Source organism: Peromyscus californicus, unplaced genomic scaffold, assembly GCF_007827085.1.
Source record: "Peromyscus californicus insignis strain IS unplaced genomic scaffold, ASM782708v3 Scaffold_13__1_contigs__length_99412109, whole genome shotgun sequence".
Lineage (NCBI taxonomy): Eukaryota > Metazoa > Chordata > Mammalia > Rodentia > Cricetidae > Peromyscus > Peromyscus californicus.
Window position 1 is genome coordinate 59315612 of NW_026294424.1, and position 26791 is coordinate 59342402.

Here is a 26791-nt window from a genome sequence, read left to right on the forward strand (position 1 = left end):
ACTCTAGGAACAAAAGCTTCCTGCAATTAAAAAAAGAGTACCTGCCGGGCGGTGGTAGCGCATGCCTTTAATCCCAGCACTCGGGAGGCAGAGGCAGGTGGATCTCTGTGAGTTCGAGGCCAGCCTGATCTCCAAAGCGAGTTCCAGGAAAGGCGCAAAGCTACACAGAGAAACTCTGTCTCGAAAAAACCAAAAAAAAAAAAAGTACCCAATTTTCTTGTTTTTCTTTTTGTCTTGAGATAGGGTTTCTTTGTGTAGCCCTGACTGTTCTGGAACTCACTCTGTAGTCCAGGCCAGCCTCCAACTCACAGAGATCTGCCTGCCTCTGCCTCCTGAGTGCTGGGATTAAAGCGTGGCCACCTGAGTTTGAACCCCAGGCAGGACCCACATGGAAGGAGAACTGACCACCTAACTTATTTGTTCTCTGACCTCTGCACACATGGTTTACCATGTACATACTCCACATCCCCTCCAAATAAATAAATGCATATAAAAAAGATGCATGTAACTTAGAAAATCTTTTAATTTACACATGAGATTTTATTGGATTTCTTGATTAAAGGAAAATATTAGAATTGTAATAGACATAATCAAAATGAAGGTAACAAACAGTTTTGGACTGAGGCTGCAAAAGTAACAATCAGTGGTGAAAGCTAAGAAACAGCACAGACCACAGACTGATTTTCTCCTCAGGTTAAAGTCTTTCAAAAAAGAAAGTACTGTTCATGTTAGGCAGGGGAGGAAATGCAGAGTGATCTTTTGGGGAAAAACAAAAAACAATTAAAACCACTAATGACATATCACATTAAAACCAAAGGACAGAGAACTTTAACCGGCCCATACACAGTAGCACAGTGATTTCATGGCTTAAAAACCCCAGTTAATGGTAAGCAAACAAAACCACGCCCAGGAGAACGAGACTGCCTTTCCCAGTCTGTGGACAGTTTGTAATGCTGGAAAGTGTTCAAAGTTTCTATTTTACAAAAATTGACAACATTGAAACCAACATGATTGTTTTCCATCCATTCAATAACAGAGGATAATAATATAAAAATATGTAAAAATTATTCTTGACTCATAATTCCTAGGTATGCTAACACCCATATAGCTAGTATAAATTTGATGATTAAAAAAATATTTTTGTTTCCTTAAAAACATGTAGTTCATTTACCATTTAATATCAGACAGACGCTGGCTACCTTGAAGTACCAAAATAACCACATAAAATGGGAATATCTAGACCTTGGGTTTCTTGTTGGGTGGGTCCTGAAGACTAAACTTTGGAATTTCACCAGGAGTGTATGGAATTCTCTTGGAAGACACCTTTTTGCCAATTGTTTCGATCTGAAGAGGGGAAAAAACAAAACAAAACTATTAATCACAGGCACATATGTAAGAGCTCTACAATGTAGAGAGATAAGAAGAGAAACACTTTTTAAAGTTGTCTGAGTTGCTGAGATCTTTGCTCCTTTATTGTTGTGTTTCTAGAATCAAGTGTCGCCCCACTTTGCTGGCTTGATTTTGTTTGGGTTTATAGAGACTGGGTCTTGCTATGAAGCTCTGGTCTCTAACTCAGAGACCTTCCTGCTTCTGCCTCCCAAGTGCTGGAGTGCACGGACTAGCACACCTCAATCAAGTGATAGACACGAGCGCTTCACTTTTTTATGTATATGAGTATTTTCATCTGCATGGACATCTGTATACCAGAAGGCCTCAGTTGTGAGCCGCCATGTGGGTGCTAGGAACTGAACTCAGGACTTTGAGGAGAGCAGTGAGTACTCTGAATCACTGAACTATCTCTCCAGCCCCAGACGACCCCCTTTCTTTTTCTTCTGTGTAGCCCTGGCTATCCTGGAACTCACTCGGTAGGCCAGGCTGGCTTTGAACTCAGGGATCCACATGCCTCTGCCTCCTGAGTGAAACCACAACTGACTAAAATAATTTAAAATATGTATCTTTCTACATACGTCTTAGAAATAAGATTTTAAAAATAACACTCAGCTGGGCAACCCAGCACTTGGGAGGCAGAGGCAGGTAAATCTCTATGATTTGAGGCCAGCCTGGTCTACAGAGCTATTCCAAAGACAGCCAGGGCTACACACAGAAAAACCCTATCTCAAAAAACAAAAATTAGAAATAACTAATTTAAGTCACAACTCAGAAAAGCAGTCCCGCTGTTAGCTAAGGAGGGTGGGATGGAGGAATTTCCAAGGTCTGAAGGGTTAAAGTTGTCAGCTGACTCTTGCTGAAACCCAGTGAGTGTCTCACAAATGACAGAAATGGCCCTTTAACAAGTGAGTGAGAGGCTAAAGAAAGCAGATGCAGTGTTGTAATGAGCAGATAAGGCCTTCCTGCCGCCTGCACGCCGGCGCTGAGGTAATGCACAGGCCCTCATAGTGTGCCACCGTGCAGACGGCCCTCCTCCGGCAACTCTTTTTTTTTTTTTTTTTTTGGTTTTTTCGAGACAGGGTTTCTCTGTGTAGCTTTGCGCCTTTCCTGGAACTCGCTTTGGAGACCAGGCTGGCCTCGAACTCACAGAGATTCGCCTGCCTCTGCCTCCCGAGAGCTGGGATTAAAGGTGTGCGCCACCACCGCCCGGCTGAGGTAATGCACAGGCCCTCGTAGTGTGCCACCATGCAGACAGCCCTCCTCCGGCAACTCTTTTTTTAACCTTCCCTAACTTACTCTGCCGGGAGCCTCTACGCCATGCTCACACTGCTTCAGGAGGTAGAAAGAAACAACTTGTTACTTTACAGAACTCGGGGGAGAGCTGAGAACACACAGATGCAGAACTCGGGGGAGAGCTGAGAACACACAGATGCAGAACTCGGGGGAGAGCTAAGAACACACAGATGTAGAACTCGGGGGAGAGCTGAGAACACAGATGCACTGCTCTGGGTAGAGCTGAGAACACAGATGCACTGCTCTGGGTAGAGCTGAGAACACACAGATGCAGAACTCGGGGGAGAGCTGAGAACACAGATGCACTGCTCTGGGTAGAGCTGAGAACACAGATGCAGAACTCTGGGTAGAGCTGAGAACACAGATGCACTGCTCTGGGTAGAGCTGAGAACACACAGATGCAGAACTCGGGGGAGAGCTGAGAACACAGATGCAGAACTCTGGGTAGAGCTGAGAACACAGATGCACTGCTCTGGGTAGAGCTGAGAACACACAGATGCAGAACTCGGGGGAGAGCTGAGAACACACAGATGCAGAACTTGGGGGAGAGCTGAGAACACAGATGCACTGCTCTGGGCAGGTTCTGTCAGTTTTCCCAAGCTCCACAATCAGTGAACTTGACTGAAAAGAGGGCTAGTTTCAGGAACTCCATATTCTCCCTTCAGACCTCTCACAGCACAGGGACAGCACTGAGTGTCTGGTAGGTATAGGATGAACACCAGTTGATGATCCGAGGTACCTGATGAGGTGGGTGCTAACTATGCTCCCACGAGGAAGACCGTGTGGCTGCCACAATGAAGCATTTCCTCAGTGGCCACCCACAATCTAAGCCCACCCATCACCCAGGGCTTCACTGGGGTATGAAGCTCAGCTGTGAAAAACCATGAGGAATGCACCATGTAACCAGTGTCTTCTTATGTGACGGGTGTTATGAGGTGAGCTAGGGACATGCTGTACAACAGGCACCTGATGCCCTCTCAGCGGCTAAGGAGACCAACTTTACGTCACAACAGGGAAGGAGTGGAATGGTCACCGAAAAATCAGGACTTCCCAGAAGACCTCTTGCCTGATTATCTTACTGCTAAGTTAGAAAATATGACAATTCTGCCGGGCGGCGGTGGGCACGCCTTTGATCCCAGCACTCGGGAGGCAGAGCCAGGAGGATCTCTGTGAGTTCGAGGCCAGCCTGGTCTACAGAGCGAGATCCAGGACAGGCACCAAAACTACACAGAGAAACCTTGTCTCAAAAAAAAAAAAAAAAAAAAAAACAACAACAAAAAACAAAAATATGACAATTCTAAAACCCATACAGTGGGTTTGTAAAAGACCAGGCCATTGAGACGGCTCAGAGGGTAAAGGTACTTGCTACCTAAGTCCAAAGCTCTATGGGACAGATATAAAGAAGGGAGGAGAGAACTGACTCTAGTTGTCCTCTGACCTCCAACATGTCCCCACCCCAAACCATGCACAGAGAGAGAGAGAGAGAGAGAGAGAAATAAAGTAATAATGACAAGATCAAATGAACAAAGCGCCAGTCCAGAATCCCGATTACCTGGAAGCCGATGGTCTGCAGTTCACTGTGGAGCCCGTCCAGGACACGTCGCCCGTCAAAGATAAAGGCGGGTTTCAGCATTTTTTTGTGAATCCGTTCATAATCCAGTTCCTGTGAAGACATACCAAATGAAGAACTAGAACACACATGTGGACACATACTCAGCTGGAGCTGATGCTGGAATGCCTCTAGAATTTTCCTTAATGTAATTTTTGAGACTTCACCTTAAACATGTCCCATTCGGTGCAAATAACCAGGGCATGGGCACCATCACATGCTTCATATGGATCCTTGGAAATGGTCACCAGTCTGGACACTATAAAAATAGCAACAATGACCAAAAGAGAAATGTGAAACAAGGCGTCTGAAGTTAAGTATTTAACACTAGTCCTGAGAAGGCGTGTCTGACAGAAGGTGAACAACAGATGACTGAGTGGGAATGATGGGGAACTAGGAGCACCCCCAACTTTCTCCACAATTATTTCCTGGGACTCTCTAGGGCTTTGTGGAGGACACTGAGCTAGATCCCTGGCCCCTGCAGAAATGACTGGATTAAAACCCAGGTGATGACTTCAGATGGAAGATGAGGACAGACTTCCTAAGGTTTAATTTCTGAGCAATGAGGCTGAATACAGGGCCAACCCCTGACAATAAGCAACAGAAAATGCAGCTACTAACGGTTTCAAAGGAAAAACAGTTGTACGCGTTCATATCCAAAATGATTTACGGAACAGAGTCCTACCTTGGTCATCTGCTGAAACACCCGGATGAGAAAGATCCACGACTATTTGTTCCCTGGGTACTTTGGGGTCATAGATATGGAGGTGTGCACCTTCATCCATCAGATATTTGCTGATGTAGATACTGGAGGATTCTCTGAAGGAGAAACGAGTCAGTGTTGCTATAGATGACACAGTCTTGTTTGTTCCAGACACGGTTTCTCTGTGTAGCCCTGGCTGTCTTGGGACTCCCTCTGTAGACCAGGCTGGCCTCGAATTTAGAGGTCCACCTGCCTCTGCCTCCAGAGTGCTGGGATTAAAGGTGGGTGTCACCACCACCACTCATTTAGAATGATATATTCTAAAATCAGGAAATTTAAGATATGGTGGTAAGTTCTAGTCAAACCTAAGTGTCGAGGATACAGGTGCTTTTGTTTGTTTGATTTTGTTTTTCAAGACATGTTTCTTTGTGTAACAGCCCTGGCTGTCCTGGAACTTGCTTTGTAGACCAGTCTGGCCTCAAACTCACAGAGATCTGCCTGTGTCTGCCTCCCAACTGCTGAGATTAAAGGTGTGCATCACCACAACTGGCTAACACACACACACACACACACACACACACACAGATACATAGGCCCTCCTCTGCCTAGTGTGGCACTATGTTCACAACCCTCTTCTGGCATCTTTATATAATAGAGAATAAAATACTATAGAAAAACCACAAATGCACATATGTACACACACATGTACTTCTATTCATTTCTACCAATTGAAAGATTGGGATAAGATGGAATGTTCCCATGCTCTCACCAAGGGTTTGAAGTGTTACTTTTGTTTATTCTTTCTTTACATTTATTTATTTGTGTGTGTGTGTGTGTGTGTGTGTTTATGTGTGTGCCATGGTGCCCAGGTGGAGGTCAGGGGGGGCAGTTGTTTCTTTCCTTCCATCATGTTGAGTCCCATCAGGCTTAGAAGCAAGTGCCTTTACCCACTTCTGGCCCTGAAATGTTTTAAAGAGAGCCAGTAAAATAAATTAGCAGGTAAAAGTGGATCCTCTTTACAGAGGGAGAGAATTGCCTATTCAAAGTTGTCCTCTGACCACCACACAAATTCCATGACTTGCGCACACACACACACACACACACACACACACACACACACACACACACACACACACACATGTATGCATGTACACATACTCACCAAGTAACCCTGGCTGGCCTGGTACTTGCTATATAGGCCAGGCTGGCCTCCAATTCATAGAGATCTGTCCCTAAATATGGCTCCTGAGATTAATACTGTGAGTCACCAAGCATATGTAAAATTAAAAAGAACAAAACAAGCCGGGCGGTGGTGGCGCACGCCTTTAATCCCAGCACTCGGGAGGCAGAGCCAGGCGGATCTCTGTGAGTTCGAGGCCAGCCTGGTCTCCAAAGCGAGTCCCAGGAAAGGCGCAAAGCTACACAGAGAAACCCTGTCTCGAAAAACCAAAAAAAAAAAAAAAAAAAAGAACAAAACAAAACTTTTTTTTTAATGTTTTAAAGAGCTGATACCTGGGGCTGGAGAGATGGCTCAGCAGTTAAGAGCACTGGCTGCTGGACCTGGGTTCAATTCTAGCACCCACATGGCAGCTGACAACTGTCTGTAACTCCAGCTCCAGAGGATCTGACACCATCACACAGACATACATGCAGGCAAAACACCAATGCACATAAATAAATCAATCTTAAAAAAAATAAAAAAAGAACTGATACCTGGTGTCACCAGTGTCCTTTTTGAATGCAAACCCCAAGATAGCAATCTTCTTATCAGTCACTGTATTAAACAGGCTGTCTATGATCCTGGAAGCAAACCTCCTCCTCTGGTAGTCATTCATGTCTATGACCTGAAATTATATGTAGAACATACAATGTTAGCTTACAAAAGTGTAGTCTAGGCCATACATCTGGTTTTATAGTAAGTGCTGCTGTATAAATATATGGCTTACATATTCATACTCAACACTGTCATTTAGATTTAAATCTGAAAATGAAAAATCCACCAATTCCCAGATGTGGTGGCACACGCCTTTAATCCCAGCACTTGCAGGCAGATCTCTGAGTACCAGGTCAGCCAGGTCTATAAAGCAAGTTCCAGCACAGCCAGGGCTGCACAGAGAACCCTGTCTTGAAAAAACAAATAATAGTAATAATAAATTCCACCAATTCCCTTCCTTCCGAGCCTTTCTGAAAATGTTCATTTTCATTTGGCTTGGTCTGCAGTGAGTGAAGCTGGGGTGGATGAAAAGACAGGAACAGAGCCAGGCTTGAATTCTGAAGGCACCTAGATGCAGTCACAAAGCCTGCCTAAATGAGGCACTCCCCTCCAAGCTAGCTTCAACTCCCCAGAGAGAACAAGGTGGTAAGCAATCAGCTCTCCAAGCACTCCTCAAATGCTGCAACTCACCATTCACCAAAGCTCAGCAACTCACCATTACCAAGGAGGAAAAGGGGGAAGAGAAGCAGAGATACAGAGAGAAGAAGGGTAGAGTCAGAAGAGAAGCCAGCCGCCTCCTTTGGAGTAATTATTTTATAAGCGGCTGCAGGACTTCGGGTGGGAGAGATTCGTCCAGACTGCTGGGCAAGGCAGGACCAGAGAAATTTTCGACTACAACTCACCATTCACCAAAGCTCAGCAACTCACCAAAGCTCACCATCTCACCATGAGAAGAAAATGGCTAGGAAAAGATACCACACAGACGGAGAGCTGCTTCTGCGTCAACTGTGACACCACAAGTACTGGACAAGCTTTTCAGCCAAACATCCTGAGTAAAAGCATCTAAGAGCATCTGCCGCATCTGCTAGTTGAAGTGCTGATGCAGAGAATGGGGGAGCGAGGAGGCTATTTCAAAAGCTTTCAGGAACCATCTCAAGTTCTTGGCAGCTTGAAAAGGAGCCCAAAGTGTTGAGAAATCAGGACTTCACCTGCATTTTGTACATAATGAATGGCAAGATAAAGCCGCCTGCTAGGTTGAGTGAAATACACAGAGAGTGAGCCATCTCTACAGACTCGCTCCCGTAGCTATTGCTGAAATTTGAAACCATTTGGGAATGGTGCATACATATCCTGGCCGGTACCTTAGGCAAGTTATGTCATTTCTCAAAGTATCTTCTCTCATCTAAAAATGGGGGATCATGTTCGTGAAGAGGACTAAATGATGTTCTGCATGCCAAGTGCTCCCAAAGAGTATCCAGAATAAACAAGCGTTTGATAAGCCAGGAAGAGGTTCCCGTTTTAACTCTGTGAAACTGAGAGAGGGGAAGGAAAGCGTCCACAGATGCAAACCACTTGAACATATTACAGTGTGGGCACTTCACACCAAATTCTGGGCTAGCCTGGACCACACAGTGAGACCCTGTCTCCTATGATGGCGCATGCCTGTAACTCTAACATTCAGGAGGCGGCAGAGGGAGTAGGTGTTCAAGGTCATTCTCGGCTGCACAGCAAGTTCAAGACCAGCCTGTTTACATGAGACAGTCGCCAACACATACCCTCAAACGTGAAGGATAATATTACTTCTGACTCATTCTGAGCAAACTTAACTATAAAATGGGAAGTACTGATGTATCAAAAATGCCCATCACAGTCGACTAGGAAAAAAGACTAAGTGAAAGAAGACATTCATTAAGTAAACCTGAAATAAGTAAATTCAGTTCCTGGAACATTTCACCAAGGGAGCAGTGTTCATTAGACTCTAATCAGAAGCCTTTGACTACAAAGATATATACCTGCTGCCAATAACGAGCTACTTCGGGCAGATTCAGGGCCTCACATAGGTAAACCAAATTCAGAACATCTTTTTGGAAGCAGCTCCCACCAAAACCTGAAGGAAGAAAAAAAAACTGACAATATTTTCAGGTAAGATCCAGAAACTAAATCCTGTAGCAAAACTTATACAACATCGGTGACTTTTATTTAGATTTTAAGTAATAAAATTCAGATAGCAGAAAATTGTTGCAGTCACATGGTGAGTTCAAGTCCAGCCTGGGCTACATGAGACCCAGTACATCATTTCAATAAAGCTACATCTGGCCTTTTTCCTTTTAAAAAAATATTTTTGTGTGTGTGCATGTGTGTGTGTGCACTATCCCCAGAGGTTAGAAGAGGGATGGATGGTTTAGAGTAACCACTGTGTGAGTGCTGAGAACAGACACGGCTCATCCACAAGGACAAACGTTCTTAACTCTGAGCCGTTTCTCCAGCCCCCACTTGACCTTTCCTTACATTTATCTTCTATCTCTTCTGTACCTATCTGGTACGATTGCCTCTGTCTCCTACTTTACTACAGAGTTAGGAAACTTTTAGTAAAGGGCCAGAGGGTAAATATTTCAGTCTTGGTGGGTCATAAAATCTCTGCCACCACAGCTCCATAGTAGGCAAAGACAAGGGACAGGCTGTGGGTGTGGGATGACTATATTCCACACTATACTGTACTCATGTACACAAGCTGTGGGCTGGATTTGGGCCGTAATTCAGGCTGCAGTAGGAAGGGAGGGGCTTCAGTGTCAGAACCATCTGGCCTCAGCACTGGAGGATTCTGAGCAAGGCTCACAACTTTCCTTGAATCTGAATACTGTCTAAAGACAAAAATCAAAGCACCTCCTTATTAGGTGATAAACAGCAAAAATGCCAAGTGTAGTTTCGAACATCTGTGATTCTGGCTCAGTGGAGGTAGAGGCAGTAGGATCGGGAGTTTGAGGCCAACCTTGACTATATAGCAAGTTTAAAGCAAGCCTGGGCTGTATGAAACTCTGTCTTTAAAAAAAAAAAACCTAAAGGAGATAAAGTATTGCTATAGAACATGACACATGCTATGTCTATGTAAATAGCCATTTTTATTATAGTTAGAGAAAACATCAAAAAGGGCAGAGAAAACAGTACTGGAAAGTGACATTTAGCCTCAGAAATACTAGCTCTGTGTGTGTGTGTGGTGTGTGTGTGTGTGTGTGTGTGTGTGTGTGTGTGCACGCACATGAGCGTGCATGCTAAGCAAGCACTCTAACACTGTCCTAACCCGCTTTATGTATTTTTTATTATGAGACAGGGCTTCACTAAGTTGTGTTCTGTATTTTAGTGCTAAAATACAGCGTAACTACCACAGATACTGAGAACTGACTAACAGGGCTGGTATAAAGTTGGGTTCACAGATTGGGCAAATATGCTGTGGCCAGGCGTGGTGGCACATGCCTGTAATCTCAACTACCTCGGAGACTGATGTAGGAGCACAGAAGACTCACAGCCTGCCGGGGCTACAGAACAAGTTCAAAGGCACCCTGGGCAACTTATGTAACAGCAGCTAGCCTCAAACTCCTGATCCTCCTGCCTCTGCTTCCTAAGGGGAAGGATAAGCATGCCCATTTCACTTAATCTCTACAACCTATGGGAAGGTACTATGTGGAAGTCCGTTCATATTTGGAGGTCAGAGGTCAACTTGAGGGAGTCTGTTCTCTCCTTTTATCATGTGAGTTCAAACAAAGTCACTAGGCTTGGGGACAGGTGCCCCTTACTCACTGAAACATCTTACAGGCCCTTTAAGATTTGTTTTATGTGTATGAATGTTTTGTCTACATGTATGCATGTATACCATGTAAGTCATAAGAGAGCTTAGGATGCCCTGGAACTCAAGTAACAGATGACTGAATCACCACGTGGGTGCTGGGAATTGAACTCTGATCCTCCGCAAGAGCAGCCAGTGCTCTTAACCATCAGCCATCTCTCCAGCCCCTCTAGAATCTTTTTTTTTTCTTTAAAGGATATTAAGTTACAAACAAAAACAAAAATCTTCTATAAAGCTGGAAGCTTTAGTAACCTATTTTTTTTTTTTCCAGAGCTGAGGACCGAACCCAGGGCTACCACTGAGCTAAATGCCCGTAACCTATTTTATGTAGAGAAAAACTGTATTTACCGACGCTGGCTTTGAGGAACTTATTTCCAATCCTTTGGTCCATGCCAATGGCTGTGGCCACCTCTTCCACATCGGCTCCCGTTGCTTCACACAGAGCACTTATGGAGTTAATGCTGCTGATCCTCTGGGCAAGAAAGGCATTTGCTGCCTTAAAATAAGGAGAAATGAGAGAAGGCAATGAGCGGAAAAGCAATTTCGTGTGCCAGGGTGTATATATTCAGGTGATGCACATTACTGAGCAGGCATAAGAGATTGATGGGCTCACTTTGAGGAGACAGTGAAGACTGATTAGAAAAGACAAGCCAAAAAGATTAAATTGCAGTGGTAGAGAACCTGACTAACAGGTGAGGCCTCAGGTTTAATCCCCAGCACTGAAAGACATAAAGCAAAATAAATATTTTAGTGTAGTGTGTGTGAGTGTGAGTGTGAGTGTGTGTGTGAGTGTGTGTGTGTGTGTGTGTGTGTGTGTGTGTGTGTGTGTTGATCCCTCCTCACAGTCAGGAAGCTGAGGCAGGATGTGAATTTGACACTGGCCTGAGTAACACTGAATACGCTGCCTAAACAAAATAACAGATTTAAGGAAGAGCTGCAAGCTTCGCACTAACCAGTTTGGAAAGCTCTGAGGACCAAGTGTTGGTGGTGAGGATCTTTTCCTTGGGAACCCAGTGCTCGTACACAGCACACAGCGCCCGGACAGCTTTCTGGCCCTCTGGGGTTTCATCCCCTCCAATCAGGACTCTGTCTGGGTTTTTTAGGTCCTTGATGGCTGTCCCCTCTGCCAAGAACTCAGGATTGGACAGTACCTAGAAGAGCGATACGAAGGAAAGTTTTAGGCTAGAGTGAATTGTGGGTAACTTTAAAGCATCAGTCTTGACCTAAGAAGAATCAGATTCTAGTGTTTTCTTTCTTCCTACCTGTAGATTCAAGTTGGGCTTTGTGTTGGCGTCAAATATACGGCGGATGCTTTCTGCTGCCCGCACGGGGACGGTGCTTTTCTCCGTCACGATTTTGTAGCCATTGGAGTTCTGCACAATGCGTCGAGCACACGCTTCAATGTACTTCAGGTCTGCTGCCCGGCCTTTCCCCATGCCATAGGTTTTTGTTGGTGTGTTCACCTAGTGAAAGCATTTGGGATGGAGAACACAGTGCCTGTGAAGACTGTTCAGTGTTTTCAAGACAGTGCCCAGGAAATCAGTTCACCAATCAACAGTGGGCATGGTCTTAACTCTCACAGAACAACTCAACGCACTTTACAGATACAAGCACGGAAAAGAAACAACTGGAAACATCCATAGAACTCTTGTGGAGAAGCTGCTTACGTGTGCGATAATACGAGGGCAGGCCGGCAGGTTCCCAGCGAAGGCCAGGAGGCAAAAATGGATGAATTCAGAGGTCCTTACTAAAGCAGTGCCTTTGACTATCATGTACAATATATTACCATGGCCTTTTTAAAAAATAATTTTATTTTACGTGTATGTTGTCTATGTGCATGTACATGAACCATGTGCCTGCCCAGTGGCCATGGCGGTCAGAAGAGGGTGTTGGATCCTGAACCTGGAGTTACAAACATTTGCAGGCTGCCATGTGGGTGCTGGGAATTGAACTCAGGTCCTTTGGAAGAGCAGCCCCTCTTACCAGCTAAGCCATCTCTGCAGCCCCTATTATAGTATTTAAAAAGAAATTTTAGGGCTGGAGAGATGACTCAGCAGTTAAGAGCACTTGTGTGGTTTAATACCAAACAAAACAAAGAAGCTTTCACAGACAGGAATATTAAAAAAAAAAAAAAAAAAAATCACACAGCAAAGCAAACTACTTACAGAAATAAATACTAGATCAGCTTCTCTGATGGCCTCATCAATATTGGTAGAAAAAAATAGATTTTTCCCTCGACAGGACTCGACCACTTCTTTTAATCCAGGCTAGAGAAGGAAAAAAGGAAAAGGCGTTGACCACACAGCATTATCCAGTCCTGAGACGCACAGCAGCAAAATCAGCTTCGTTAAGGGGAAGGCTGCGCTGTAATTTAAAGGCCTAGGCTTCCGAGCAGTATCTTTTTACAACAGCAGAGGATTGCTGGGCATGGCTGTGCACGCCTGGGGCCTGTCACCTGGCAGGCTGAGACAGGGCAACCGAGTCTGAGGCGAGGCTGAGCTAAACAGTGAATCTGGGGTCAGACCAGGCCTCACTGGGAGGTCCTGTGAAAACCAGAGAAGGGGGCAAATCATACACAAAACGCAGCATGTAAGGAAGTCACCACTAGATGAGGCAAAGGTGAACTTGTGCAATCAAAGATCAGCGTTCTAAAATGCTTTGTCATTGTTTGCCATGTACCAGGTCACACGTTAACCATTAACTCAACTCCTCCTATCAACCCGGTTATCACATCCTCAAGGCCCTGTGATTTCAAGCACACTTTCTGCACTGTCATTATGAATGCAGTGTTATAGCCCCCACCCCCAGGAGTCACACCATAGAGGTGGTTGCGAAAGCCAGTGTGTACTTCATACAAAGAAACAATAGTATGTGTTTTTCCAAATTCTACTATAAGAAACACTGAAAATCTACTTTTTCCCATGCAATTTTACTGGTGATATATGTATATTAAAAAAATTTTAAAGGCCGGGTGGCGGTGGGCACGCCTTTGATCTCAGCACTGGGGAGGCAGAGCCAGGTGGATCTCTGTGAGTTCGAGGCCAGCCTGGTCTACAGAGTGAGTTCCAGGACAGGCACCAAATCTACACAGAGAAACCCTGTCTTGAAAAAACAAACAAACAAACAAAAACCAAATAAATAAATAAATAAATAAAGGAACACGGCACTTAAAAAGTCTAAGTTTAACTTTCACATTTATTTTGGGTGTGGCTGTGGGTGTGCATGGTGTACGTGTGGAGGTCAGAAGACAACTTTTGGGAGTCAGTCCTCTCCTTCTACCGTGTTGGTCTGGAGTCACACTCGGGTCATCAGGTTTGGTGGCATGCACCTTTACCCAGAGTCATCCTGTCAGTCCAAAAGTAGTCTTGGAGAGAGAAAAAAACCAAGCCTAAATCTGATCAGATGGGTCTTCTAGAGCTAACTGCCAATTTACAGAAAAGAAAGGATAGAGAAAAAAATGTCAGAAATACTCAAGGGAGCTCAGGAGTCAGCCAGGAGAATCCACTCTGAAAATGTCCACAACAGACCAGCTTCTCTGACTGAAGAGCAGGGGAGAAAACAACCATTAAAGCAAGGGAGGGTGACCAGTGAGCAGGAAAATACAAGGCTGTGGACTTACAGAAGACACGGCTGCCGGGCGGTGGTGGTGCACGCCTTTGATCCCAGCACTCGGACACAGAGCCAGGCGGATCTCTGAGTTCGAGGCCAGCCTGGTCTACAGAGTGAGTTCCAGGATGGCCAGGGCTACACAGAGAAACCCTGTCTTGCAAAACAAACACCAAACAAAAAGGACACAGCGGGATGTAGTGTGCACACCTGTGCCCTAGCACGTGGAGGCTGATGGGAGGACTTCCAGTTTGAGACCAACCAGCCTGATCTGTCCAGGGAGAGCCTGTCTCAAAAGAAATACAATAAGATACTTAAGTGATATCATTCTACTGCAAAATGGGCATCTTACTCGGTCCTTGATTTAAACTAACTAGTGGATAGATGAACATGCATAAGCTTTTTCTTTTGTTTTGGGTTTTTGGGTGTTTTGGTGGTGGTGACTGGTCTCAAGGCCTAGAACATGCTAAGTGTCCATTCTCTCAGTAGGCTACACTCCCAGTCCCAAGAGCGCTTCATCTTTTTTTTTTTTTTTGCTTTTTGGTTTTCCGAGACAAGGTTTCTCTACATAACAGTCCTGGCTGCCCTGGAACTCGATCTGTAGACCAGGCTGGCCTCGAACTCACAGAGATCCACCTGCCTCTGCCTCCCAAGTGCTGGGATTAAAGGTGTGCGTCACCACCACCCGAACATAGTAAAATTTTTTGTTTTTAGTAATGAATGGTGATGTGTTCATGCCTAAAAAGAAGAATCTTTAGATGCACATAATGCACCTATAACAGATGAAATCATAAATAATTAGGATGGTGGGAGATGGGAAGAAACTGGGATGTTCATAACTGCTCGAACAGTGATGAGGTCACAGGGATTCATTTACTATTATCTCTGCATTTGTTTATTTATATATTTTTGAAGAATTTATAGAGGGGGCTGGAGAGATGGCTCAGCAGTTTAGAGCACAGGTTGCTCTTGCAGAGGACCCGGGTTTATTTCCCAGCACCCACATGGTGCTCACAACCATCCAGAATGCCAGTTCCAGGGGATCCAACCCCTCTTCTGACCTCCAAGAGCACGCATGTGGTGCACATACAAACATACACACAAAACATTCATACATGTAAAGTCCTATTCTTTATTAATTTTAACTTATTTTTTACATTCATTCGTGTGTGTGGGTGTGTGGGTGTGTGTGGGTGTGTGTGTGTGCCATAGCACGTGCTTGCCATGGTGTGCATATGGAGGTCAGAGAACAACTTTTGTGAAAATTTTTTTCCTTCCGCTGTGGGGTTCCCAGGATCAAACTCAGGCCATCAGGTTTGATAAAATGCCTTTCTCAGCTGAGCCATTATCCCCCCAGGCCCAGGCCTTTTAACATAAGCCACTGGGGGAGGTATAACTGTAAACTCATATCCCCGTTATTTATTAAAATGTAAACAGGAGGGGCTGGAGAGATGGCTCAGAGGTTAAGAGCACTGGCTGTTCTTCTAGACCACCTGGGTTCAATTCCCAGCACCCACATGGTGGCTCACAACCATCTGTAACGAGATCTGGTGCCCTCTTCTGGCCTGCAGGCAGAACACTGTATACATAATACATAAATAAATAAATAAATCTTTTAAAAAAATGTAAACAGGAACAACCACCGCACTAGATTTCTTTGGCTATTTTGACTGGGTTCTAGAAAATGAGAGGCAGGTTATGGAGGTGGGACTTTGCAGAGCACAGGTTAAGCAGTCTTCTGTTAAATGAAGTAAATCTGGTACAGGAAGACAGATAACACATGCTCTCAATGATGTGGAAGCCAGAGGAGCTGATCACATAGAAAGAGAGAAAACTGTGATTCCCAGAGGCAGGGAGGAGGCTGGTGATAGTGTAGGTAGTGATGGACAGGAAGAGTAACTTCCAACATTCGGGAGACAGCAGGCTCACCGGCTGATAACTGCTAATCAGATCATTTCAAAAGAGTGGGCAGAAAATGCTGTCTTTTTCAAAAAGTTCATATTCATTGGTAATAGTGGTGAGCTGCCGTGTGGGTGCTGGGAACTAAACCTGAGGCTTTTGGAAGAGCAGTCAGTGCTCTTAACTGCTGAGCCATCTCTCCAGCCCGGAAAATTCTCTTAATACAAATACATGGTAAATGTTCTGAGGTGATAGATAGGATTAGTTAGTCTGATATAATCATTAAGCACTGTACATGAAATATCACACTGTACCCCATAAGTAATACAAATAATTATTAGTCCTATATATAAAATGAAATATTTACTTACTTAATTAATTAATTAATTTATGGGCAGGGTCTCATGCAGCTCCAGCATCTGCCACCCTGTCTCCCACGCACTAGGATTAAGGCATGCATCACCACACCCCGACACTACTTATGTTTGTGTTTTGGGAGTGTTTTTTTGAGACAGGGTCTCTTTATGTAGCCCTGACTGTCCTGGGACTTAATCTGTAGAGCAGGCTGGACTCAAACTCATAGAGATCAGGCTGCCTCTGTCTCCTTAGTGTCAGAGTTAAAGGAATGCTCTACCACACCCAGCAGTCCACTATTTTTTTGAGACAGGGTCTCATGTATCCCAAACTGGCCCCAAACTCCCTCTTGTGGGATTTCTGTTCCTTCTGGCTCCAGCTCTTGAGTGTGGCACCATGCCCCTTCTCGGAAAACACAGGACTCTGTGCACTGAGCAAGGACTCCACCAACTGAGCAATACCCCCGCTCTGGCACACTTCTTCGCTGTCTCAGCACACCTGACATGACTGTCATTTTATTGTCCTAATTTCTTCTTTTTCTCTTTTGTAGTACTGGAGAGGAAATTCAGGACCTGATACAGGTTGACCATGTGCTACACTCCCAGCTCAAAGGCCCATAACATTTTCTTATCTGGAACTTTTGTTGTGGACTTTTGGCTCTTTGCTCACTATATAGCCCAGACTGGCCTGGAACTCACTATGTAGTTCAGTAATCCTCCTGCCTCAGTCTCTAAAGTACTGAGATTACAGGCATGCACTACCTCACTTAGTCTGTTTTTCTTTCTTTTCTCCTTATTATCTGGAACCCAGGGCCTATGTCAGCTAGTCAAGCTTGGATGAGCTACATTCAAGCGCTATCCAGAACCTTTGCTCTGTTTTGAGGCAGGGTCTCTCTGTGTTGCCCTGGTTGGCCCTAAACTAGCTCTGTAGACCAGGCAGACCATGAACTTACTTCAGTCCTCCTGAGACCTGGGATCATGGGTGTTACCAACATGCCCAGCCAGACTTTTTTCATTGAACTGGCTACAGCCATATCTATCACAGTACTAGTATATATGGAATAGTTAACCAACACAGTCAGAGAACCACAAGCATAGAAACAAAGCTGTTCAATATATAATTTACCTCATATATAGGAAGGGTTGGAGAATTCCATGCATTGATTCTTGATTCATTGACATCGACAACCGTCACCCTGATTTCAGGGCACATATGAGCGATGACACTACACGTGGGTCCTCCGACGTAGCCCGCACCGATGCAGCAGATCTTCTTAATTTCAACCATGACTGAACTAGAGGGAACCAGCAAGAATGCTTCAGTATGGGAAACAGAAACTATGGACAAATCACCGGCACATTCATCACAACATGTCAGACATCGGGAGCGATTTCCTGCGTTTACTCATAGGAATTACGATAATTGTGAGTGAAAAATAACATTCCAATTAGATGACTTGGTCACTCCTCCACTGTGCTAGCATGAAAAAGAGGGAAAATTAATAACAACTGATATTACTGCACATGCCAGAAAATTATAATGTCCTCATAGTTAAAGTCAAGAAGCAAAATAAAGTCTGTCCTCTAAACCAGGGCAGTTCTGGTTGACAGAGAAAGCCCCAGAGTAAATGTATACATCTGTGCAATTCTTCCGCATACGTGGGCATGCCAAGGTGAGTTTTCCAACAGGTTTAGATGGTCGCAGATGGTAAGATCAGTTCCATGATTCAGACCTGGCCAAGATTTATGCTCCTGTTTGGCTTACACATATCCCTCCGAAGTGCGCAGGTAACTTAATTCCCAATGCAAAGGAGCTGGTAGGTGGGGCATAAGAGGAGGCATTTAGGACGTGAGAGCTCTACCCTCAGCGGTTTAATGCCTATTATAAAAGGACTTAAAGCTACAGGTTTGATCTCATATCTTCTGTTCTTCCGCCAGAGAATGACACAGCACAACAGCCAACCTCCAGTACTCTGAGCCAAGAAATCCCTGCTCATTACAGATGATCCATCTCAGGTGCTGTTCTAGAGCAGAAAATAGAACCAATTGCCCCTCAAATACTTAACTTGGCACCCGCAGATTATTTTTAAGTACTGGGCAATAATCTTGAAACTCTGTTTCAACTTTAATTAGAAACTGTGAAAACACCAAAGGAAAGGAATTTTCAAATGTGTGTGCGTGTGCGTGCCTATTTGTGTGCTGGTGTGCAACACCTATGTGTGGACATGTACAAACCTGAGGCCCACATCATGTTCCTCTATCGCTCTTCACCTATCCCTCTGAGGCAGGATCATACTGAACCTGGCGTTTGCTGTTGTCTGGCTAGACTGGCTAACCAGCAATCCCTAGCCACGCCATCTCTGGCCCTCAGCCCTGGGATAACAGGTATGTGCGGCCACAGTAGCTTTTAGTGGGTACTGGGGATCCGAACTCAGGTCCTCAGGCTCATATCACAAGCCTGCTCTGCTATCTCCCTAGCCCGGCCAAGTCATTTCTGCAGTTATTTTAATACGTTTTCAATAGCCATTGAGTGAAATCATTGACACTAAAAATTTACAAGAACTGGCTTATGTATATGACTGCCTGGTTATTCACTATAATTACTGTCTAAACGACCAGTCACTTCAGTTCCTGCCAAGGTCTCAGACATCACGAATCCAACCCATTCATGAATCCAACCCATTCATGAAACCAACCCATTCATGAAACCCAAAGAGAAGGAAAATGGTAGCCAGATTGCTTAACAGTCTGCTGTGGACTCCTGCGTGGGTCAGAGAAGGTGCTCTGGGTTCGACAGTGCTTGGCAAGAATGTGCCTGTGGTTCAGTGGAAGACCGTTTGCCCAGCATGCATGAGGTGAGCTACTGAGTTTGAGTCTTAGTATTGCAAAACACACAAACACACAAAACCCCCCACAGTTTTAGTTCCCCAAATAGGCAGCCTTGGAACCGTATGACTCTACTAAGAAAGCATTCTTAACGTTATACATAAAAGTAAATTTGCTGACGGGGGGTTTGGGGGGGGCGGACACGACGACGACGATGGACCAGTTCTCTCCTTCCACCACGTGGGTCTCAGGGATTGAACTCGGGTCCTCGGGCTTGGTGGCAAGAGCCTTACCAGCTGAGTCATCCTGTCAGTGCGAAGTCAAAGTCAAATATTACAAGAAAATCTATCCCAAAAAGCCTCGCTTCTACCCTGTCCCTACTGAGTCTGCCTTGCAGACAGCTCTTTGTCTCCTGTGTATACTCCCAGTGTTACTTTGTCCAACTATATGTTTATTTATGTGTATATGCATTATGGTCTTTTTGAGACAGGGTTTCTCTGTTATACAGCTCTGGCTGGCCTGGAATGCGCTGTGTAGACCAGGGTGGCCTCAAATTCAGAGAGATCTGCCTCCCAAGTGCTGAGATTAAAGGTGTGCACCATCATGCCTGGCATAATATTTTTGAACTGAAGAAATACCATATACATATAGACAGTCTCTTGGAATGGGTAGCTGTTCTAGCTATGACCTTGAAGCACTGCTCCTAGTGAGGTAGCAGGTAACACTTACACCTGCCTCAACCTTGAAGTACATGCCCCTGGGGTGTGGCCACTCAGGACTCTTAAGACCTGAGATGCACATACACTGCGTTCTCTTCACTCCCTCGTGGTTTTGGATGCTGGAGACAGACCAGGTGAAAGAACAGCGTGGGACTGTGCCTCAGCCTTCCAGGACCCTGCAATAATTCCTCTCTTCTGGACAGTGAGTTTTCCTTCTCTAATAAATTCCTTTGCCTTTTAAGCAGACTCCATGGATTGCCAGCAATATCTGGACCCATTAGTCTCTACACTTGGCTTTTTTTTTTTTTTTTTAACTTACTGTATTCTAAAGTGACATCCATTCTTCCCCTACCTCACCTTTTTAACTGTTATGCTGCATTCTTCTACATGGATTCACTTACCAGGAAATATTAAAACTGGTTCCTTAAGAGCCTAAGTGAGTTAAAAGTCCTCTATTAGCACCTGTGAAGTAGAGAAACAAAACACTCTTATTTAAACTTTTAGGATTGCAAGCCTTGCCTTGGTAAAAACACCAAGAGTACCCACGCTGACTTCCGGCAGTCACCCGTCCTTCCTTGCCTCTCCCATCTTGCTCCCCCACCCTAAGTGGATGGAAGCGCTGATGTTGGGAACACTAAGTGACTAAGGCAGGGGGAATCTTCTGAAAATCTACCTGTGGGAAGAGGTGCTTCCAACCGTCACTGCAGCTTTCCCACCTCACAAAAGGGAAAGGTTGGTAATGGTTCCAGAAAATTTACTTCACCTTGTTCCGGGGCCTAGTCTTTTCCCCATCATAAAAAAGTAAGGCTTCTCACAGGAAGAAATGGGAGAGGACCAGGCCGTGGATAGATACAGGACCTGACACTGAAGTATTTAGCAGCTTATTTGGAGACTAGTTTAACCAAAGACATGTATTAAACACCCTCTATGCAACAGCTACCGTTGTTCAGTGTGCTTTGGATACAACAGGAAGTGGGACAGCTCAGTCCCTGAGTGTATTGTATGTAACTCAGTAATCCAAGTTACAATATAGTACGAGCACAGAAACAGAACCACGGCCTTTGTTAGTGCCCTAGAGAGGACTGCACAAGTAGGAGAGAGAGCAAGGAACTGTCTGTGGGGTAAAGGACAGAGGAAGGCCTCTGAAAAGTATGATGACTCACGACGTCTTCAAGAAGGAAAAGAAAGGAATCACACCCAAGGAAAATAGCATCATGATAAAAAAAAAAAAAAAGATACTCAACCAGAAGGCAGCATGAGTGTCCAAGTCCAAGGAAGAATGAGGATGAAGAGGGACCCATGAGGTGGCCCAGAGCATAAACACTTGCCACACAAGCCTGGTGGCCTGAGTTCAGTCCCTGGAACCCACATAAAGGTGGAAGGAGAAAACTGGCTCCTGAATGTTGCCCTCTGACACACACACACACACACACACACACACACACACACACACACACACACTAATAATAATAAATAAAAATTTGGTGGGAAAGGAAAAAAAGAGGAAGAGGCAGAGAAGGGCTGTCTTAAGTAGACGCAGAAGTTGAGCCTGGCCTAAAGAGTGGATAGGATTTGGGGATGGGCGGGGGGAGAAAACCACAAAGAACATTCTAGATAAAAGAATGAACATAGAGAAGTGAGGATGTACACTCAGTGGAGTAAAGCATTGAGTACTAAGGAGTTGTGAGAGGCAGTAACTGTCGCCTATGCCTACATACAAGTGGCCCTTGATGTCTCTCTCAGGAGAGCAAGGCAGCAATCTGAAGGATAGTCTACTAACAATCTACATGGTAGAGTGGGGCCATCATAATTAGAGGCTCTGTGTTAGGAGAGGGGGACTTCACGAGCAGGGTGGTTCAGTTTAAGACTGGAGACTGAAAGAGTAAGGAACAACACAACGCAATACTTGGTATTCACTTTCACATAAAAGAACAGTGACATGAAATCTAGAGATGAGAAATTTTCTGGTTCCAGGGACGTGGAGACAGGAACAGAATTTTCTAGGCTTGGACAGCATATTTCCTCAAAATTCTCCATTCTGATGCTTTATGAATTTGGATTCCCAGAAACTACACTATCAGAAACAGATGGCCCTAGCAGGACAGTGGTGACGCATGCTTTTAATCCCAGCACTCCAGAGGCAGAGGCATGTGGAGCTCTGTAAGTTCAAGACCAGCCTGGTCTACAGAGTGAGTTCTAGGATAGCCAGGGCTACACAGAAAAACCCTGTCTCGAAAAAATAAGAAAGGAAGGAAGGAGGGAGGGAGGGAAAGAAGGAAGGGAGTGATGGCCTAAATTTCAGGTACAAGTACATCCTCTATCCCCAGAGGGTCTACACCTACAGAATCAGGCAACTGTGTGGTGTGTGTGTGTGTGTGTGTGTGTGTGTGTGTGTGTGTGTGTGTGTGTGTAATGGCACACATATTTAATCCTATCACTAGGAAGCAGAAGCAAGCTTGAAGCCAACCTGGTCTACAATACAAGTTCCAGGCCATTCACAACCACATAGTGAGACCTTGCTTTACAAAAAAAAAAAAAGTTGGATCTCTACTAAATATGTATAGAATTTTTCTTTTCTCCTAAACAATAAGATGTAACTATTTATATTATATTAGGTATTACTTTTTTTTTTGTTTTTTTTTTTTTTTTTTAGGGGGAGACAAGGTTTCTCTGTGTAGCCCTGGCTGTCCTGGAACTTACTCTGTAGACCAGGCTGGTCTTGAACTCAGAGATCTACCTGCCCCTGCCTCTGGAGTGCTGAGATTAAAGGTGTGCACCACCACAGCCCAGCTGGGTATTACTTCCATTGTTTTCAGACAAGGTCTCCCTAGGCATCCTAGGTTAGCCTGGAACTTGCCGTGAAGGCTGGGATAGTCTTGTGCTCATGATCCTCCTGCCTCCACCTCTACAATGCTAGGATTATAGGTATGTGCCATGATGCTCAGTTATATTAGGTATCATATGTAACCTAGAGATGATTTAAAGTACACAAGACATGCATAGGCTCTAGACAGATAAATACTGCACCATTTTGCTTAAAGGACTTGATTTCCAGATCTGGGCATTTGCAGTGGTCCTGAAGCCAATCTCCCAGAGCTACTAAGGGGTCACTGTCTTTCAGGCCCTGCAATATAAGCCTCTACTGTGATAGCAAAGTTCCACTGTAGTGTATCTGCTCAGTCTCTTTATAAGCCACATTATCATAAATCAACATCTAAAGCCTAGTTAACTCTGGGTCAATAGGTTTATCTACAAGGTTCATCAGGACTACCACATGTAAGACATCCAGCCAAGGGCTGGAGAGATGGCTCAGTGGTTACTAACACTTACTGTTCCAAAGGAACAATCAATTCCTAGCACCACATAATGGTTCACAACCATCCATAACTCCAGTTTCAGTGGATCTGATGCTTTCTTCTGACCACAGGTACCAGGCATATAGATGGTATAGACCAATGGTCCTCAACCTGTGTGGGTCATGACCCCTTTGTCAAACCTAGCTCCAAAAATATTTCCATTACAATTCATAATAGTAGCAAAATTACAGTTATGAAGTAGCAATGAAAACAACTTTAAGGTTGGGGCTCACCACAACACGAGGAACTGTATTAAAGGACTGAAGCATTAGGAAGGTTGAGAACCCCTGGTACAGACATACATGCAGCCAAAACACCCATACATAAAAAATAAAAATACACCTTCAAAAAAAGAAAGAAAAGACAATTGCCTCCCTCCTTAACTAGACTATCTAGTAATTAGTATTTTTTGGTTTTGTTCGAGACAGGGTTTCTCTGTGTAACCAGACCAGACTCAGAGAGATCCGCCTGCCTTTACTCTGCCCTCCACCCCCAGTACTGAGATTAAAGGCATGGGCCACCACCGCCTGACTATAATTTCTAAGTAGGTCCAGAGGATCTTTCAGAGTTACGATTTAATTCCAGAGCCAAGAAGTTAGAGCTATTAAGGCAGACTACACCCTCAAGCTCCAGCAGGCCATATTTCCACCCTGGGCTTAAGGAGTTCACAGTTTAATAAGGTATCCCAAGGCTAATGGATCTTTAAAAAATGTTTTTAGATTTGTTTATGTGTCTTAACACACACCACAGGAGTACCTGGGAGTTAGATGGTTGGGAGGCACCACTGTGAGTGTTGGGAACTGAACCCTTGTCTTCTGCAAGAGGAACACGGGGTCTTTAACCACTGAGGCATCTCTCCAGCACCAAGGCCGCTGTACCTTCAACACCTGGTATGAAAATCCCTTGGTGTGTATTGAGCAACTGTCTCCCTGGGACTCTAGGATTACGGACTTCCTATTTCGTAGATTTAGTTAAGATGGCTGATATTTTGCAGTGAACAGACTGCTACCTTATTTAGCCACCTAAAGAATGACATCAGATTTTCCCCAGTCACCTCTAACGTTACTTGTTTGTTTTTTATAGTGCTGGGGATTAGATCCAGGGTCTCAAGCATCTCAGGTAAACATTCCACCCCTGTGTTACAGCCCCTAGTCCTCAAGTTACTTCTTACCCGCCTTTATTTCAGGACTAGAATTCAGGTTTCTTTCCAAACAGCAGTCACTGACGGCAGTACTGTACTGTAGAACGGGATAAGCTTTGTTTTGTGTTTTCTCTCTCTCTCCTCCTCTTCCTCCTTCTTCTCTCCTGTCCACACCCACCCACCCTCCCCTCTCAGTAAGGTTTCACTCTGCAGCCCAGGCTGGCCTGGAACTGGTGGTGACCCTTTTGCCCCAGCCTCCTGGGAACTGTGATTAGAGGCATGAGCCACTACACACAGCTACCTGATGAGGTGGTCTTCATCTTGGGTGTCCTTGTCGGGCTAGTTTTCAAGTGAAGGGCAGCTTATACATGACAATGGATGGAAAATACTGAGGTTGGGTGCACAACCAACGCAAATCAAATAAAGTCACTTGGAAGTTTCAATAAAATCCTCAATAAACTTTAATACGGAGCTTGATAAAATGTTGTCAATAGTTTCTATGACACCGATGCTTTCTGATTCTGTTTTCATTTTTCATAATTTTAGTGTTTTGTGTGTATGAAGTATGCAGCATGCACATGTGTGAGGTCAGAGGGCACTTCTGGGGTCTAGGTTCTCCTTTCTCTGTGGGTCTGGGGATCCAGCTCAAGGTTGTCCGGCAAGTGCGTCCAACGGCAGGCTCACTTCACCATGTTCCATTGCTACTTGTCTTCACCCTCTGGCCCTGATGGTGCTGACAGAAAAGTGGACCTGTCTGCTTACCGAGTAGGTCACTCTGAAATGAGTTCTCACCTCTGGGTTCTGGGAATCGCAATTTACCACGCCGACCTGAAACTACTGTTCATGTAAAATCTCATAAATTCAGATAAACATTTCAACCTACAAGATGTCACTAACAGTCAGCAAACGTCCTGTGCTGCAATCTGAACAGAGTATAATCTATCTGCCGCCCTTCTTCACAGCTACTGCGAACTAAACAGCAGCTGTGATAGACAGCTGGATACAACAACCTCACTCATCTCAGTCATTTCTGGACACACGCTTAAAACATGCCTGATCCAAGAAAAAAATAAAAACTATTATAAAAGACTTAATTTTATGTCTAACGGACATGAAACAAAGCTGTGGAAATACTGGAGCTGGGGAAAGATGGAGCATGCCTAGTGGTTAGAGATGTTATGACAGAGAAAGCAGTACAGAGATGAACGGGGGGGAAAATAAGCTCTTTTCCAAACCAGGGTTGTGTAGCATTCAGCTAAGACTAGAAGCTGAGTACGCAAAAGCACGTCTGAGCAGAAACACTCGGCTCTTTCAAGTCCAGAGCCCCTCAGAAGAAACAGACCAGACTACTGTTCGCCATTTCTTAGGGGATTTGAAATAACTCAAAGACTGGCCTTTGAGGTGAGTCGACGAACAGTTAGTCCTCTGTGTATCCCATGTATGAGCTCTCTCCCAGCGAGCCCCTCCTTTCTCTAGGCCAGATTTCACAACCCTACTCACTTCTCTTACACGTAGGACGTCAAGATGTTCAAGATCTCACGAAAAACATGGTCTCTGAAGCCCCCAAGAAAGGCCTTCCCTGACATCAAGTAGAACATCCAAGCATATGCCTCGGCCAACAATGGACTGCAGAAGCCCCCTAAGATACTGGGATAAATGCCTTAGGGTTTCGTCTTCAGGGGGCGTTGCTTTCTCCTCTTAGGGGCGACCAGAGGAGAGCAGCGGACCCCCAGGTGAGCAGAGTCTAGTCCCCAACAAATCCCCATGAGGCCCCAAGGAGAGGATCCCTTCCTTCGGAGGAGGTGGGGGGCGTTTGGCTTTCCGAAGCGGCGGGAAAATCTCGTTGGCTTCAAATCGGAAAGTGGGGAAAAAAAAATGGGAACGGGCGTAAAGACGCACGAGTTGCAAATCAAAAGCCCTGCTCCTCCGACCTCCTGCAAGCGCAGGACCTGGTTCCCGCCAGGCCCGAGAAGGAGGGGGGACCAGGATGGTGCGGTGGGCAGTCCCGCCGCGAGCCGGGAGCGACCCGGACCGCGCGCACACCCCGGCCGCGGGAAGGGGGACATCCCGCGGGGAACCGCACTTACCCAAGGCCGGAGCACGGCTGCCGCTCGGATCCCGTTCTCTCGGACAGCGCCTTACTCCCAAGCCGCAGGCTCCACACACCGCTGCCCGGACCCGGGGCCCGCGGCCGTATTTAAATGCTTCTGCCGGGGAAGGCGGAGGCTTCATTCCCCCGCAGCCGGGCCTCCCGGGACTCTGAACCCAGCCACCGCCCCGCACGGCCCCGCCTCCCTCCGCGCCAGGCCCCGGGGCAGGCCTCTATTTCCTTCGGAACCCAG

The 26791-nt window shown here is 45.3% G+C and overlaps 1 protein-coding gene across 1 annotated transcript; it reads right to left on the reverse strand.

Moving 5' to 3' along the window:
• Positions 1-517: 517 nt before the first annotated feature.
• Positions 518-26791, reverse strand: Ugdh (UDP-glucose 6-dehydrogenase). The gene is made up of 12 exons (XM_052734996.1): positions 26537-26791; positions 17534-17702; positions 12715-12816; positions 11812-12012; positions 11503-11700; positions 10898-11045; positions 8721-8815; positions 6708-6838; positions 4977-5110; positions 4459-4550; positions 4235-4345; positions 518-1344 (listed from the first exon to the last, which is right to left on the reverse strand). The coding sequence occupies exons 2-12, from the start codon at positions 17693-17695 to the stop codon at positions 1237-1239; spliced, it is 1482 nt and encodes a 493-aa protein (XP_052590956.1). The 5' UTR covers positions 17696-17702; positions 26537-26791; the 3' UTR covers positions 518-1236.

Coding starts and splice junctions, on each gene's coding strand:
- Ugdh (XM_052734996.1), bottom strand. CDS start 17,695: ATGGTTGAAATTAAGAAGATCTGCTGCATCGGTGCGGGCTACGTCGGA. Junction 12,817..17,533: donor CAACCCTTCCTATATATGAG/GTAAATTATATA, acceptor TTCCTTCTCTAG/CCTGGATTAAAAGAAGTGGT. Junction 1,345..4,234: donor TGCAGACCATCGGCTTCCAG/GTAATCGGGATT, acceptor TCCCCTCTTCAG/ATCGAAACAATTGGCAAAAA.